The 18,087-nt window shown below is 39.6% G+C and overlaps 1 protein-coding gene across 1 annotated transcript in view; it reads left to right on the top strand.

Moving 5' to 3' along the window:
* The window catches only part of ASPG (asparaginase), a 45,071-nt gene that overhangs the window by 1,427 nt on the left and 25,557 nt on the right, over positions 1–18,087 (top strand). The window contains exons 2-6 of the mRNA XM_085061242.1: positions 3,574–3,703; positions 6,915–7,026; positions 9,711–9,836; positions 11,308–11,391; positions 12,449–12,575. Of these exons, the coding sequence (XP_084917368.1) occupies positions 3,574–3,703; positions 6,915–7,026; positions 9,711–9,836; positions 11,308–11,391; positions 12,449–12,575 (579 nt within the window). The remainder of the gene's footprint in view (positions 1–3,573; positions 3,704–6,914; positions 7,027–9,710; positions 9,837–11,307; positions 11,392–12,448; positions 12,576–18,087) is intronic.

Below are 18,087 nucleotides of genomic sequence, written 5' to 3'. Positions count from 1 at the left end.
TTTCATGCCCCTGTCTGGAATACTGTCTCTGTTACTCACTTGTAGGATTAAAACACGTTAGGCTTCACCTTGGACCTTCCTAAACTTCATTTTTAATATATGTCCTTTCTTCTCAGAGGACAGTGATTGGCTGCTCCTTTTTATCATAGGAAAGACTTTATAAGGTGCTCTTCATTTTTTATGGCTTCATCTTTGTGTTTCATCTATCAAGACTGTAAAAAAAAGTTTATATTTCAATGACATGTGGTGACTTACCTTTCTCGGTTGCTTATAACAAAATAATTTCCTGCTTTTATTGCCCCAGCTTTCTAAATGCCTCTTTTATGCAAATAAATTATAATCACGTGTCTCATGCTTTTATGAATGAACTTTATGACCTCATCTTGTATGCTTTTTTTTTCTTTTGCTTCACAAATGTCAATCATTAAAGCATGTGCAAACAATCTAACAGTTATGATCCAATGATGCTGACTTGCTGCATCCTGGGGAGGGTTTTGACCTGCTTTTCATACCCAGATCTAGCTGCAGAGCAGCCAGAGTACCTCTTTCAGAATATTTGGCAGTCTTTAGTGTTCAGACAGAAGCTAGTGAAAGGGCATGGGAAAGGCAGCGTGCTTCCAGGGAAGATACAATAGATGCTCACTTCTTTTATTAATCAGTGGATGGAAAGTGCCTGTTTACAACCCTTCCTAGAACCACACAAGCACAGAGAAGACAAGTAGCTCATCTGGCAACTTTAGCATGTCTTGGACCTGTTGGAGTTTCTGCATACCTACATGTTACCTGTGCAGGAGTCATTTTCAGAGGGTGAATAGTCTATTTCAGTTTGTGTGAGTTGGATGACAACCAGACTCAGGTGCAGACTCTCAGTATTCATGGTTTTGCTGTCAAGCCACTTCAGCGCATTTTTAAAGTTTCTTACTCCTACTTACTTCCTCCTACATCAGTTTCTTTTGGCTTATCAGTAGCTCATTTTGGAAAGAGAACCTTACTGCACTCCAGAGAGAAGTTACTGTGATAGTGATCTTTCAATCAAGTTTGTGCTGGTGCCATCAGGAAGATCTTTTCCCTGGGCATATGGGCTAGGTCTCTTTCCTAGCTTTTACCTGTAATAAGGAAAAAAAAGCCCAAAAATGTCCAAGTAGAACTAAGCTAAATACCCTTAGAAAGATTATTTATCTTGGAATAGTCTGTTTAGGTAACTTAGTTATTTATCTGTGTTTTCTAGATGTGCTAGATTGCCAAAGGAGTGGCTGCTGTAGTCCAAAGCTTTTTCGGTTTGAAATCTATGTACCTCACTTCTGAAAGGTCTGAGTACTGCAGCTGCTGAAATTAATATTTCTGCTCCCTGCAGCAGCACAGGTTGTAGGATATCTTGTTTGGCAGGTAGTAGTATAGTAGTATCTGTAGCAGCAGAGTGAAAAGCAGAATTGTGGAATATAGTTGAGACAGAACCATGGTTGTTCTTGTTGGCCACAGGTGCCTGTTTGCTGTCCTGCCTTTGTCCACCCGCTCTGTGGTGCCAGGGCTGGCCTGCTGACAAGGGAAAGGACAGAACCTGATGAGGGCTATTTAGACAAGTCACACAGCCTGCCTCTTCTCTGCAGGGGTGAAGTTACTTCAAATACTTGGTCAACAAGCTTGGCTCACAAAAGTTGTTTTCCATGCATAATAAAGCAGAAGTGTTCTTAAAACCGTTGCACTTGAGTTCCCCCGTGTTTGCTCCTTGAAGCTGTAAAGCAGAAATCACTCCTAGACCTGGATGCACATAGAGGGCTGCAGAGATTGTAAGTGGGTCATCTTGGATACATCTGCAGAATGCCTTAAAAAAAAGGTTTACATTCAGTGCAAGCAATTACGGAAAAACCCTGACAGATTTGTGATTAAGAGATGAGGAGCTGCCATTTATAGAGAAGGGATTAAAGAATATTAACACACGTCAGCTCTCCAGTTCCTGTGGCAAATACAAAAAAATAAACAGTCTAATCCATTGTCAATATTCAGAGCAAGATGAACACTGGGCAAACAGAAGAATAATCAGAAAGCACCCAGGAAACACTTGAAACTGGGCTGCATTTCCGAGCCAAAATGACTCAATGCCCAAGTGCAGCAGAAGTGGCCATTTGTGACTAAGCTAGGAACATCTTTAACAGGAAAAGCAGGGATTATAGCTGAATGAATGAAACATCCAAGGCTTGAAAGTGTTTTAAGTGTCTTTTGTAAAACGAAGTATTCTGGCAGTAATCCAAACAAATCCACTGAAATGCTGTTGCTGTCCTGTGAGGAAGTTGGCTATGAAGAAGCCTGCTTCTTCATTTAAGGCAAGCCAGTAGGGAGATTAGGGAGTTCTTAAGGATTTTTCCATCAGCTTGGAAACTAAAATTAAAAAGAAACACTATTGAAAATATTCTCTGTGTTTTGGGCATTTAAAATAAACCTTGCTGTCTGAACGTGAACCAAAAAAAATTACAGATGCTAACTTGGATGAGAATCATCTTAAATAGAACGATGAAGTAGGAGAGGATTCCGTGGCCTCAGATTAGAAATAACTAGAACTAACAGAAGCAAAATAATGAGGTTTAATAGTTTGTTTGCCATGTGAACAGGTGATATGAAACACTGAGATTAAACTGAAGTTGACTGTAGCATCTTAAAGTCCAGAGGGAAGTACCTCTGATGGATATTCCCTGAGAGAAAACCATTTCAAGAAGTTAAGACTTCAGAAAAACAGGTTGGCTTCTGATTCTGGGTGGCAGGACTGTCGCTGTCATTCCCAACATGGGGTATTGGGAGATGAGTTGCAGATTAGGTTCACAGGTGAACTCAGTTCTGTGATGCTGAGGATTGTACATCAAAACACTGGGGGCCTTTCTGGCTCACAGAGAGCAGCATGCAGATTCCCTTTGAAATGCCTGGTTGCACCCAGGACACATGCAGGTCCACCAAACACTAAATGTGTTCTCAGGCTAGTTTAAACAGCAGCTGCTTCAGGGTCTCTGCAATACAGACCCCATCATGGGCAAGGACAGAGAGAAAGCAGAGTTTGACATGCATCCATGTTTTCAACTTCTTCTTATAGCAGTTTATGCACCTTTTTACCTTTTGTCAGTTCAGATGTTCAATCCTAAACCTGCTTGTGGAAAGTATGTATCATGTATCACAACTTGATAGTACAAAACAATGCTGGGTGCTTTGCAAGTCTTCTACCACTAAGTAGTCATAGCTATGGCAAATGTGAAAGAGAATGGTCCTTCCTGTCTCTGCATCTGATCAGTATGTGCAGACAAGCAACAATGACAAATAGGTAGAGCATAAATGTTTGATGTGGAGGAGATTCGAAACATTATTTCTCTTAAATAAAAGATTTATTTATATCAAGTCAAGAAAAGAATGACTGCATGAATATTTATTAGTCATGTTAATTTTTCATGGTTTTAAACTGGCAATAGACTGTTTAAATTTAACTGGGAAGGATGGGCAAACCGCTGAGTAACTTGACTTCTTCCCTCCTCACTGTGCCAGTCCCTTCCATCCCAGATCCTTTATTTACTTCCTTTATTCTTTGCTTTTAAGGTCTTGCTCCTGAGGCCAATAAATTAGTAAACAGTTTGAAAACGATGCCAATGCTGCATGATGAGGCATATGCCCGGGAAACAAAGCTGAACAACTCCCATGAATTTCCAGAGAACACATTGGTGCTCCCGTAAGTACAACTTCCTTGGGGAGAGGAAGGGTTAGGGAGTATCTTGTTATTTTTCAGGTAATTACATCTCTTGACATTTGACATGAAGAATCCATAATGAGATTAGCAAAAATGCTTATATTAGTTTAAAAGAAAAAGTCCACTATGTTTGACTTGACAGAAGATATGTTGGGATATATTTGCAATCAAGTGCCTTAGAACTGCCTGAGAAATATCTTTTAAAATAGGCAACAAGTAACCATTTTGGGCAGTCTATTCCTGGATTTTTTTCTTTGCTTTGTATATTAATTTGCTGCTGTGCAAACGTACACGTATTCTACAGAAACTAAGAAAACTGTATATACAGCTCCATGTGAATTATCTTCAGCATATGTCTGAAAAGTAGCATGTAATTAATGCATCTGTGAATAGGCCTCATGCTTTAATTCTGCAGGCTTTCTGTTTATAAAAGCTCTAAAAGCTGATTGTTTTTCCCAAATTTATGCAACATTATGATAATAAGCGATGAGCTTATAATTAATCTGCATTGCTTCTTAACTGTTGGGCAATGATTAATAAGCTTATAGGTTTTATTTAGAGGGCAGTATGCTAATTTGAAATATTCTCCAGCTGTGATGAATGACTGTACCCCTGTAAATGTGCTAACTTGGCACAAAGGATGATTTTACACAGTTGTTCAAAAATAAATGGGACCATATCTGGTTTGCTGTGAGTAAAAACAGATATTCAGTAATCTTTAAGGAGAAAACCAGGATATTCAAAGAACATACAGGGTTTATTACTTTTTTTTCTACTTTGTATTGATGTCTCTATATAAAGCTTCTAAAAGTAACCACTTAAAGGCAGATAGCAGCAAAAGGAGTACAGGGAAAATGAATAAACTCCCAGTGCAGTAGTATTTATATGAATATACAGTTTGTGTTAAATATGATGCTTACACTAAGAGAAATGGAGCTCTATCATGATGCTGTGCTTGAATAACTTTTAAATACTTAATGGATTAGAAACATAACAAAAACTACATGAATATACCCATATGAGTCCTAAATATACTTCTCCCGCACATCCTTTCCACAAAAGCCAGAAAAGCTTAAAACAATTATTCACATAAAAAAATCTGAGGTTTAAAAACTAATCTTGTCTTGTTTTTCTGGCACTGCTGAGTGCTGTTTCTGGAGGTTAGTTATGGCAATTTGCCATCATGTCTTTTGTGCTAGCCAAGTGATATTTTAACTAGGTGGTTGAGAAATATTGTGAGTTCCTGAGGGGAGAAAATTTTGTGAACTTTGTGTACCTGTGTGTAACGTCAATATAAGAGGAGTGACGATCTCTTTTTAGAGAGAGACGTCAGAAGTTGAAGACAAGGCTGGTTTCTGGTATCAGGATGTCATGTATTATTTAGACAGCACATTCTCAGGGGAGCTTTCTTGTCACAGATTTTCAGCTGACTTCCAAAGTTACTCTTAGCTTGTGTAAATGTGATATCCAGCAAGGCAGTTTTTCATGTGACGTCTGACTTCTTAGGTACAGTATGTCAGTTTAAACACGTTGTTTAAATGCTCTCTCTGCTGTATGCAACAGTCTTACAGGCTTCATAGGGGGAGTGGGTCTGGAGGTTTTATTAGAAGTCTCAGGTGACTTGAAAAAGGGAAATATTGTGCCCATCTTAAAAAAGGTAGAAATTAAGATCGTGGGACCTGTCAGCCTCTCCTCTGTGCCAGGGCAGGTCATGAAACAGAGCCTTCTAGAAGCTCTGCTAAGGCACATGGAGGATGGGAAGGTGATTTGGGACAGCTAGCACAGCTTTACCTGAGCTTCTGTAAAACCTTTGACATGGTACCCTACAACATCCTTCTCTCTAAATTGGAGAGAGATGGATTTGATGGGGGAACTGTTCTGAGGATGAGGAATTGATTGGATGGTTACAGCCAGAGGGTGGTGGTCAATGGCTCAGAGTCCTGATGGACATCAGTGACAAGTGGTATCTCTCAGGGGTCCATACTGGGACCAGTGTTGTTTAATATCTTCCTTAATGACATAGACAAAGGAATCAAGTGTTCAGCCAGGAAAAGAGAATGCTTTGGGGTGATGTAATTTCAGCCTTCCAGTACCTGAAAGGAGCCTACAAAAAAGGTGGAGAGGGACTTTTTACAAGGTTATGTCGTGACAGAACAGGGGAAGATGGCTTCAAACTGAAAGACATAGATTTAAATTAAATACTAGGAAGAAATTATTTACTGTGAGGGTGGTGAGGCCTTGGCTTCACACTGAATGGTGTTTGAAAGTGTCACATTCCTCAGCCCCTCAGGTACTTTTGGGTTGGGTTTTTTCCCCTGTCATAGTTGCTAAGGTTTGTTTTTCTTACACTTGGAGCAGTCTTTTTCCCAGCTGTCAAGGCTGCACTTGTGCAGTGGCCAGGAGTTGATCACCAAGGAGTTGTTTATGGTCCTGAGGTCTCTGTTTTCAAACTATGCCAGTATTTTAAGATCTTTGCTATTAATGCATCTTCAAACTCCTCATAACGAAGGCAGCTGGGTACATAAAGAACACTTCCATCAAAAGGTGACAACAGGTCTGATAGGCTGGGACTGGGCTTTTACACAGTTAGCCTATTACTAGCAAAGACAGCAGTTCGCTTGAAGAACCAAGATAACTTTATTCTGAGATCTGAGGTCAGAAAAACTGAATCGATCTTCTAAAAGCCACAAAAATGAACCCCAGTTATAAGGCTCTTAATATACTCTTTGTGTCAGGAAAGAATATCTATTTATAGGGTATTTATTTATATTTATTAAAAGATGGAAAAGTTGTTGCAACTCTTCTTTTGACCCTCCTATAAACATTGGGAGTTTATGGATTCTTCTCAATAGCTTACAAAGCATTTTTAAACCTTAAGGCTTTGTATTGACTTTTGTTAGAACTCAGTTCCAAACAAAAACAGTGTAAGTCTGGGTTCTTCTTTTCTGACTTTAGTTTTGACAGCTCCCCTGTGCCTTGTAAGTTATATTTATTATTAAGTTAAATTTAGGTATTTATGCTTTAAACCATGGACATCTAAACTGGGAATTTAATTTCCTGATTTAAGACATTTTTCACCCAGATTTGGGGGATGGGGAGGAAAGAGGAAAAACTAGTGATTTAAAGAAAAAATCAGAAGTGATGAGATGATATTAACACTAAGATTTTTTTTCCCCGATTCTTTTTCTTATAGTGTCTCTAAGCAAAACAAGAGAATTTTTTACACAATCATCGAGCTCACACCACTGCTTGATTCCTCCAACATGACACCAGATGATTGGGCCAAAATTGCAAAGAAACTTGAGGTACAGTGCTGTGGGATAAGAATTCATTTTTCACTCAAACAAAACCACCAGTATAACTGGTGTTCTTAGCAAGGTAAAACAATTCAGTAGTGCTGTATGTGTTTATTTGTTTTTTAAAATGTAAATGTTAAGAATCTTAGTTACCTGCTAAGTACTGTGCTTGCAAAGTTTAGTGAATTTTTTTTTTATTTGAAAATGTTGTAAATTCCTTAAAGTTATGTCATTCTTCCAAGGATAAGCCATGCCATAATTCTATAGAATAAAATAAATAGAATAAATGCAGCTGTGATTGAATAAGGTATGCAATATATAGGTTGATGTGTCCTAAAACGTTAACGTGAGTTCACTGTCCAGAAATGTTGCATAAAGTCCTTAGGTGTGGGTAACTTAACTGAAGGTTGCTTAGTTACACCTCATTTGAGTGTTCAAATAGCTTAATAGTTGGCTATCAACATAGAAAATAATTTAATGTCTTTATGCCTTTCTTGGACTTGACATACTTTGGCTTTGCAACCAGTAGAAAAAATTGCTACTATGGTTAGATTTCCGACAGTGGAAAATGTTTAAAGCCTTAGATATTTCTGCATATATAGATAAACTCATTACATCCTTCTCTAGAGTAAAAAAAATCAGCATTTCTGTGCTCCTGTCCCTTGTTTGAACTTAGCTGTGTGCTTTTAAAAAAAGCAAAACTGCAAAACACTTCAAATGCTTCGCACCAGGAATTCATACATAGCTGACTGAAATAAATAACTGTGGGGCTAGGAAGATACTGCTCTTCCACTGTGTGTGATAATGGGCTTTATAGTGTAAATTCCTTTCTTCCACCACACTGTAGCAGTGCATGAACAGTTCAATAATGCAGGGAATGATGCTGAAGATTCAGGTAACAGTCTTTCACCTTTAGGCTCTCCAATCCTGAAACCACCAAACTAGGGAGGTTGCTTGTCCTATCAAATGCATCTTGCCCAGGCAAGGAAGAGATGGAGCTGGTGTGTACATGGAAAGTCCCTAGGATGGAGCAGGGGTGCAGCTGAGCAAAGAGAAGGCAGCAATCCCATGCTGAACAGGAGAGAATTTACCTTTTTGTCTTACTGGCATCTTAGTTTTTATTACAAAAAAAGTGGGGTTTTTTTTCTCGTACACAGAATGCAGGTTCTCTGCACGTCCAGTTTGTGTAATCCAAATGAAGAGTGCTGAGAAGGTAAAAAAAGAAACCTTTTCTAATCTCCAGGTTGTGTACAGACACTGCCACTTTGTGTTCATCTTGAACACGTGCCTGTCACAGCTGTAAGATGCTGATGATTTTCCAGACCACAACATTTCAAGATATGGGATATCTCCTAAATTGGCAACCTGATCTTTTACATTATGAAGCTTAAACCAAACTATGTTCTTCCTCATCTAATAAGGCTCCTAAGGCTGAAAATACTTGTGAGTGTACTGATTTAGAGAGGATAGGATGCTATTTCTGTGATCTTGGCCCTTCTGAGAACCTCCTTACCTTTTTGCTGCCTAGGTGAATGGTTTCAGCATGGTTTTTGCATCACATTGTAATTTGGCCTGCAGAAAGACCTTGCAACACCAGCAATTGTTGTGTTGGCTCTGTTCTTAGAGATAAGCAGAAATCCCCTGAAACTTCCAGTAGGTAGCAACAGGTAGACATGAGTATCAGTGAAGAAATAGCAAAAGGACCAGTAGGAACCTACAGATGAGCTTGTAGGTGACCTTATTAGCAGGAGGTGACAAGTGTGTGTGCCTAGTGTAACATAAGGACTGTAATTGTGTTTATAACTCCTTTCTCCTCCCCATGCTGGTACTTCATATTTCTGCTTAGAGTTCTATGTAATCCTTTTCCATGTTATCAAATTACATTGGTGTCTCTCCCTACAGTGTTTGTTATGTTCATCACTCTTAAAGTAGCTGAACCAATTCCTTTATCTTCCAAAAGCCAGCAGATGACTTTATTCTAACAGGATGAGCAGTGTGATTCATGGCTTTACATTAAAGAAAATCCAACTCCTGTGTGGAATTGCATGTAGATTAAAATGATTATAAAATTCTTTTTGAGGTTGCATGTGCCTGGTAGTGTAAGGACCTTCTCAAAAACCAGCAGGTGAATGTACATTAGTGAACAAGAAGCCTCTTGTTCCTGTTTCTGCTGTGGAAAGGATGGCTTTCCATCAGAAGAGGGCACTCTGACACTGGAAGTTTGCCTGTGTGCCACATGGTTTAAATGGACTGTTATTTCCCCCATATTTTGATAGCCCTGGTTTGCCTAATCTGTTCCTGTAAATGGTGTAATCCCTGAAGTAAAAGCGGCAACAAGAAATCAGACTATACGACTAATTTGCATATGTTAACATTCCTGTTTAAAGCCATTGCTAAGCTTTTCTTAATTAGTAGTCTTCTGGTTTAAAAATGCTGCATTAATATGTATACATAGAAGAATCTCTTTGACTGTTCCATAATTAGAATTACTGGCTCTAGTGCTTAGTGTCCGATTAACCCTTAACTGTATTTAAACTGGAAACAGGATAAGGAATTTAGGAGGAATTGTGTGTGCAATATCCTATAAAGCATTGTGCTGTTGCCTGCATCAGTGAAAGTTATGCATTGTGTACCTCACCTGCTGGTGCCAGGGCATTGCTTTAACAGAGTGAAAACTGTCTCTCCACCTCCAGGAGCACTACGAGAAGTACGATGGTTTTGTGATCCTGCACGGTACTGACACTATGGCGTACACAGCTTCAGCCTTGTCCTTCATGTGTGAGAACCTGGGCAAGACTGTTGTTCTGACAGGATCTCAGGTAATGGAATTAATTTGTAGTTGAAGCAGGAATCCTCGTTTGGTTTTTATATGCAGAACTTGGTTGTATCCTGATTATTGCTGAACGGCTTAGCAGTGCAGGACAGGCCCCTGGCCAGGGTGAATGGTCACAATGCTGATAAAAATGAGTGAGAAATGACTGGCTCACCAGCTGAGGATCTGCCCCATAATTTTATCATTAATGACTTTACAACTCTGTACCAAATCAGAGCAGGAGTTCATTATGGCTGAGGCCAGATGCTTCAGAGAAAGACATAAGAGCCTGTCATTGGCCATTGTGCATTAATTGGTTTACAGGAGAAGCATTTTTCCAGCCTCAGGTGGCCACTGGTTGTTAGCTGTCTTCTTTTCTTTAGAAGCCCTGAAGCATAGTATTTTTTACTTCATCAGTTGTTATCTCAACTTACGTTACTCACTGTTTGTTTCTTTATAATTTCATTAATAAACTTAAAGCATTATATGCATTTTTGATAATTTCTGTTCCACAAAGCATCTAATATGGTCTGTTTCCTTTCCTCTAAAGGCTACATATATTAATTTTCATTCTCTTAGCTGGAGATCAGCCCTTTGCATATTGTCTGAGGGGGAGGGGTTGTCTTACTAGAATAGCTTGCTTGAGTGTAAAATACAGCTCTAATCACAAAGGAGAGATGAAACATCACATTGTAAAATTCCCCTCCCCAATCTCATAACTTCCCTTTCACATGTGGTCTATTTGAAGTCAAAATACAAAAGTCTAGGAAGGAGTAGGCTCCCACTTGCTGTCTTGACGTGGGGCAGTCTGGTCGTGATACATCAGAGTCAAAGTTTTGCCTTCTTTTCAGTTTTATTGCTTGGAGATCTACCTGACCCATGATCCAGCAAGGCAGCATGTGATTTTTCTTTTTATAATTGCTGAAAGAAGCACTCTGTGTTAATAAAGAGGCAGTCTGAAAAGGCATGGAAATCATCACTCAGCAGACTGAATTTCTGCTTTTAATCTTGCCCTTTTCTGTCAGTGGTAACCTGCTGGCTCAGTTTTACTATGCTGTGAGGAAAGATGGTGCAAGTGAGCTGTTGTGAAGCCCGTAGTGACAGTTCTGTATGAACTGGGGGTGTTGTTTTTTCTCCATATCATCACTTCTCCTATGCCCAGTCACTTCCAACTCTGCCTACTTGCTAGTTTTTATATTTTTCCTGAACCAGTGTTAATATTCTCAATCACATTAGAAAAATCTCTGTATTAGTATTTAAACACTTAAATTATAAAATTCTGTTAAGCAGAGAGAGAAATCCTGCCATCTGCTGCATTCTACAGTAGTTTGGGTGAAGAAGGAAAACTTTGTTTTTTAATCATAAATTATTGTTACATAAATTATTCATGTATTTGTATTGCATAAGTTGGACTCATTTTTTCTGCTGTGTAGGCTTTACATAAGGGCCAGGGTGTAATTCTAGTCTCTGCTTTTCAGGTCCCCATTTATGAGCTGCAGAATGACGGCCGAGACAACCTGCTGGGGGCACTGCTGATGGCTGGGCAATTCGTGATTCCTGAGGTCTGTTTGCCTGTGAAGACCATCTCAGAAACTGCATTTCTCTAGCCAGGACCCATACTTAAACACTCACTAAATATCTGGTAGGCAGTGAGGAATTGCACATAAGCAGGAAGGTGAATGGATTCCACTGAGGTAACAGTGCTTGCATGGCAAAGACCGTGCTGTTCTCACATTGGTCTATCCCTTTTGCCCATGCACAATCTAGCAGCACTCTCAAGTCTGAAATTTATGCTGCAGCAGACTTGAAACTGGAGGTTCTCTTGCAAATATGTGGGATCTGAAACACTTGTAAATCAGTTTTTTAACTGAATGTTACTTTGAAGTTCTACAGTCGCTACAGAATTGGTAGGAGTGTCTTCTAGCTCTGTTCCTGAAAACTGAAGTGTCAAGAGTGATAGACCTAATGAACATGGAGGTACCTTCATAATCCCAGTACCCTGTCTTTAAAGATGTGTGTGCTGTGCAGCCCAAAACTCAGAGAGAAAATGGGTCAAGTTACACCTTGTTTTACTTCTGCCATGCTCCCAAAGCCAGTTCTTGTAAGACAGCAGCAATAGCTGACTGGCCAAGATCTTAATAACTGATAAACAGCTTTGAGGGATCTCTTTTCCTTCAAGTTGACAAACTTTAATAGACTTGAGAAGGAATGTAATTATTTATGCCTAGTAACTCTTTTGGAAGTCGTCCTCATTTTCACCATGCCTTTCGTTATGTTGTAGACCCTGAATAACTGATGAATTTATTAAAAAGTTCACACTCTTTCTTTCTTCCATCTCTGAAGTGGACTCAGGCAAATTTGCTGTCTCCTAGACTATGCCTCATGAGAGGATTATGAAACTAGTTAGCTCTTAACTTGTTTTGTTCTTAAGTTCTTAAACCAATGTGTGACAGATGTGCCAACTCTTTTTGAAAGGGTTAGACTTGTAAACATCTACTAGCCTCTGAGTTGCTTTCAAGATTTAGAAAACACTTTATAAAGGACGGACTACAGTATTTATCTACTGCATCTTTTAATTACTGGCTTATTCATAGACCTGTTTCTTTACTTGTCTTGCAGGTGTGCCTGTATTTTTATAATAAACTGTACAGGGGAAATAGGGTGACTAAGGTGGATGCTGGGAGTTTCAATGCCTTTTCCTCACCTAACCTGCCTCCACTTGCAAATGCTGAGGTTGATATTACAAGTAAGCAACATCATCTCTTAAGCTGTGTAATTTATGCTGCATGCAATAGAACTGTAGCTGAAAAGAACCTGTGCTTGTGTAGTTGAAATATTGTTTTTAAAGTCAAATATCTTTGAAAGTCCTATAGCTTGACTTCACTTCATCTGCTCTGAATCTGTTTAAATATTAGTAAGGCTGAGACTTTGTGACTCAGCTGCATTTATCTATTGAATATAGATGTGAGCTAGACTGACTATGACTAGAGATCCAGACTAACCAGAGGGAATGTTGCCCCTGTGTCAGGAAAAAGCTTGCTCCAAAGATAAAATGAGGGAGTTAGGACTGAAAGAACAAAGAGTTTCATCTCATTAATGACCATGCTGGGCTCTGAAATCAGGGAAAAAAAGTCATTGCAGAGTACTTGCAGCTTCAACAGATTCTCTGTTTGATGCATGTCATTGTGTAAGATGTTTTACTGGATATTTAGGACCTGTCTGAACTACAATCACACTGACAACAGCAGACCTAAAATTTGTGAAGTTTTTTTCCCCCAAACTTGACTCAGGCTCCCTGTAATTTCTGTGTCTGTTTCTTAAGGAGGGGAAAAACTACATGAAGATTTCAGAACCTGTTTGCAAAGCCATTAGATGACTGTTCTTGGATTAAGGTCTCCCTTTCTTTGGAGAGGGGAGAAGAGAGACACATTTGGAATCTAGCCAAATGAGGAGCTGCCAGAAAACATACTAAAGGACAGTTTTAAAAAATATGAGAGTTGCTTTTGGATAGACTAGGTATTAAAAAGGAGTAGGGTTTGGTGACAGTCTCCATTAGTACAAAAAAAGATAGGAGCAGGAGGGTGTTCTGAATTCTTCTGCTAAGTGCCTTTACTGGCAGTAGGAGACCTACCCCTGTGCCATGCAATGTGCCATTCTGAATGGATTCTACTGCTAGAAAAAGACATTCTGTGATCTGGAAAAATAAACTTCTCCCTTCCACCTAATGAGTGGGAGTCACTTAAAAAAGTTTCAGGATCAAAGTGCTGTGTTTGTAGCAGCCAGACACAAACTGAGGAAGCCTGTGAAATACTGTAGTTGTCTGCAAGACATCTCTCAGGTAGAGAGTCTGCCACTGTTGTGTTACTCTGCTGTGTCAAATAGGATGTCTCTGAAATCAGTGGAAATCCTTTCAGTTGATCATTGCAGTAAATTGGGGAAAATATTTTTTCTTGAGTTTTTATGAACTGCATCAAACAGAGTATGAATAAATTCCGTTTACTGACTGATCAATAATGAAATCAAGCTGCAAATTGCATGCTATTCCTCTCATGGATTTGAATGAACTGTTTTGTGATTCCTTGTCTAGAGTAGAAAAATGAGAAAGTTATTAAGCACTTCCCTTGGCCTATATTGGGTCCCATTATCTTTTCAGTAAATGCCTCGTTGGGATCAGTGGGGATTTCTGATTTAAAAACTGATGGTGTGATAGGCTCAATTTTTATTTGCTTCAGTTGATTACCCAGTTAGGGTAGCATCATTTATCCAAGATGACGGTGTCACTATTGAAGGATTGTTTCATTTTGAAAGAACATAGTTTATAGTTGGAGCAATCTACTGGTGCTGCTTTATTTTGTCCAAAGTAATTGTTTGAAACATTGCTGTCTCCCTTGAGTTTGCTTGTACAGTCCTTGTATGAAGCTTTCATGGAGACAAGGAACCACTTGGGCTTTTAAAAACAAACCAAACAAATCTAGCATCTTTTAACTTTTTTTCCCCCCCAAATGACTTTATATAATATGTCTTAATCCTCCTGTAGACAGGGCTGACTCTGGCTGATTCAACAGTATGGAAAGCAGCCTGAGGATGTCAGGAGGAGTAGGCCATGTGCAGAAACTCTTCCTCTGGCTCCCCACTTCTAACAAAGCTGGGAAGGAAAATTCCAGGGAAGCAGAAGGGGAGAGGTGGCAGGATTTAGGAAGTGAGGAGTGTGATGAGATCATGGGTTGGTGCACAGGAATGAGAAGACAATCTGTTCATGGCTGGCAGAGCATATAAAGTCCACTTCAGAGCTACAGATGAGAGGGAAAAGCTTAGTCCTCTTCCCTCCCTTACCCTTCCATCTCTCTTTTTCATTTATGATACCCATTTTTCATCCCATTCCCTTTTCAGATGAGGCTCCCAGTGGATTTCTAATCCTGTAACTGGCTGCATTCTCAGCCAGATCCTTAGCTGTGTTAGCAACGCCCAAGAGTTGTGTTACCCAGTTCTAGATGAGCCAGTACATCAACTTCTTAGGACTTTCAACTTAGCACAAGAAATTCCTGTAAGAAATGAAAAATTCTAGCCCACTCCTGAGCTGAGTAAGAAACCTAATGCCAGTGGGAAATACTTTGCAGCAGAATCAGAAATCTCTGTATGAAAACGGACACTATAGAAATAATAAAAAGTATTTCTAAAATCTCAAAGCTTAGCTTTATCAAATAAAAGACCTTACCTTATTTCTTCCATATTTTGAAAACAGGAGAGACAAGAAGGACTATTTGACTTGAAATGTATAAAGATTCTCAGTATATTTTGTAATTGATTACTCTCCTCTGTTCTTGATTGTCCTAATGAAGCACACATGAAACTTGCTTTGTTACTGTGGCTGGACTTTGTTCATCACACGTGCATGTGACTCCTGGAGTGGTGTACATGTACAGGACCCTACAATGAGAGACAACCTTTGCAGGGGACAGAGCCAGTGTGACTGTGTGTGCAGATGTGCAACAGCAGCAGAAGGTTAGAAGGCCCTTTTGGGCTCTTCTACTCACAAATCTCATTAGAGAGAAGCTATTAGTCACTGGCCAAGTCTGCATCTTGGTTGGTTATTTATATAGAAAGCCCAGATCATTTATGTGTTGAAGCAAATGCTGGCTCTCTTCACTGAAGTACTTTTTGTCCCCACTCCATTCTAAGTAGGCACCTTGGTAGTTGCAATGACACCAGTTAATTTAAATATTCGCTCCCAAAGATGTATGTAGATTGTTTTATAACTGCCAAAAAAGGGGGTCTGTGCTCGTTTGCCTCCTTCAGGAGTTTGCAGCCATAGGTTGGCTGTGCTCCCCACCCCTCTGCTGCTGCCATGAATTGTAATGAATGCTGGAGCAGCTTATATAAGGGTAGGGCTCACCCATAGCCCTGCAGAGAAGGATGAGAGGAAGGCACTGCTGTTTGTCTGGAGCTCTGCAATCAAGAAAAGCTGTATTTCTTGTTTGATTTCATAACTCAGAATTCAGTCACCACTCCTAAGGGAGGTGTCGCTCTGAGTTGCTGCTCTCCTGTTATAAGTTGAAACCTGCATTGTGGCAGAGGCACTGTTTAACAATGGGGGGGTTTCTGCTTTCTGATCTGTGTAGAATTATTTTAAATCAGGTTGATGGGTTTTTTTGCACTAACCCCATCACCACATTTTATTTATGTGTATGAATAAAACTGCATAAGATAAGGATGTAATTTTTGACAGTAATTTTAAGAGGCCATAGTGTTTGGTGTGGAGGGGGAGATTGGAAATACCAGACTATTGTTTATGTGATGGTTTGGTTTGGAAGAGCAAACAGAAGGCATTAATATCTTGAATGCAGTCTCCTTGAATAGAGCAATCTATTCCAAGCCATGGGATAGTATGTAAATAGCCATTACTTCTTTATTTTATGTACATTGATTTAGAAACATTCTCTTCTGCTGGGCCATACCAGCAGCTAGCTTATGTTTGTTCCTCATGTTTGTATCCACATTTACATGATGCATTGTGCTGTACCAGTTAAACTCTTCACAAGCACAGGCCACCCAGAGCAGGTTACTGTTATCTGTGCTGTGCCAAAACTGAGCATCCCTAATTAATCACGCTTATCCATAAGATAAAAAACTGTTGTAAATACCAATAGATGCAGCTTTTTGTACTTCACTTGCTTGTATATGAGTTTCTTACTTAAGAACTGTTAGTGATTCTTGTGTTCTTTGGGTTTTTTAACTTATCAAAAAAAGAAGATTGCTGTGTGGTATGACACAGCAAGACAGCTGGTTTGTTCAGAAAAATGAAGATACTTGAACTTAGTTATGTGACATAAATATTGTTCCTTTTTGGGGATGTAAACTTTGAGATGGAGGATGCAAAGGGTGTGTTCTAGTTTTTTTTTCCCCCCTGCATGATGTCCTGCCTCACAACAGTTCTGAGTAAATCTCAGAAGAAGTCAGGCTTTTATGTATATTTGTTTGTCTTTGGCTCTTGCATCACATTTGCCTTTTGTTCTGCCTTTTAGGCTTGTTTGGCAAATGGAAAACTGACATCTGGGGAGTCTGCAGCACCAAACACGTTATGTAGGCTGACGAGGTTCACGACCAAGTGAATGTTAACTCAGGGGCAGGGCAATCTTTATCTTTTTTTTAATATAATTTGGAATTACATCACTATACTATGTCTGCATGCATTAAATTTATCTTGGAGATGATATGTTATTTGGTAGAGTGTACTCCAAGAGTACAGGTATAGGCCTGGTGTAGGTCTGACTTCTGAACCTGTCCTCTGATCTCTTTCCTTGGTCTTCTGCTTTTGGCAGTGTCTTAGTGCTCCATGCCAGGGCAGGTTTCCTCAGTTCATTCTTCAAGTTGGTTACAGGCACCAGGGATGCTCACAGCTGCCAAACGTAGTAGAATGCATTTGTGGAGTTTTGGCAGGGACTCCTACCTTATGGAGGATAAAAGAAAAGCAAGCTGTGATACAATTTTATTGCCATCCCTTCTTATAGAGGACGCTGCTTTTAAAGAGTTAACCTGTTTTTTAGAAGCTTGAGATTCATTGCTAAACACTGCTGCTTCTTAAAGCACAGTCCTCATGAATGAATGTGGTTAGCCAGGCCCATGAAACTCACACAGAACAGATGCACAGGCTCTGCACTTACCTGGGCTCCTCATGCAGGTCTCTAACTGGCTCTGCAAGGCTCATGGAGGCCTCTGAGAGCTGCTTGGATAACTCCTAAGTCCAGCCAGGTGGTTTCAGAATCATGCTGGACAGCTTATCAGAAAGAAGGAAGCTGTAGAAATGGTCTATGTTTTTATTCTCCCCATCCCAGGGCAGTAGGAATCCATGTGTTGAAATGGGAGTGGTTGGACAAAAAGATGCCAAGCCAACGGCTTGTCACCCATTTAATGGCACATGGCATTTTTTAGAAAGAACAGAGGCTGTAGCTGCTGACAGGGAAGGAAAGTTCATAGAGTCTTATAGGAGACTGCTATATTCTGTCCTGACTTAATGGATTGTGTAGTTTTTAGTATCTCTGATAATGTGGCAATAGAGCAGACTTCAATGGAAGCTTTTAAATGTACTTTTGATTTCTTTTTTTTTTGCAAGTGGCTGTCTGCTGATTGCAAGAAATTGCAACAGTAATTGGTGTGAGTAACTCTCTGCATGGCTGAGAGCAAGTCGATTTTATGCACGCTGATCTTTTATCTGTCTTGCTGCTTGGGAGTTTCTCCAAAATCTCAAAAGCTTAACTCCT

This window comes from Lichenostomus cassidix, chromosome 5 (genome assembly GCF_008360975.1).
Source record: "Lichenostomus cassidix isolate B80296 chromosome 5, HeHo_3.0, whole genome shotgun sequence".
NCBI classification, from domain to species: Eukaryota; Metazoa; Chordata; class Aves; order Passeriformes; family Meliphagidae; genus Lichenostomus; species Lichenostomus cassidix.
This window is presented reverse-complemented; position numbering and strand designations above follow the sequence as displayed.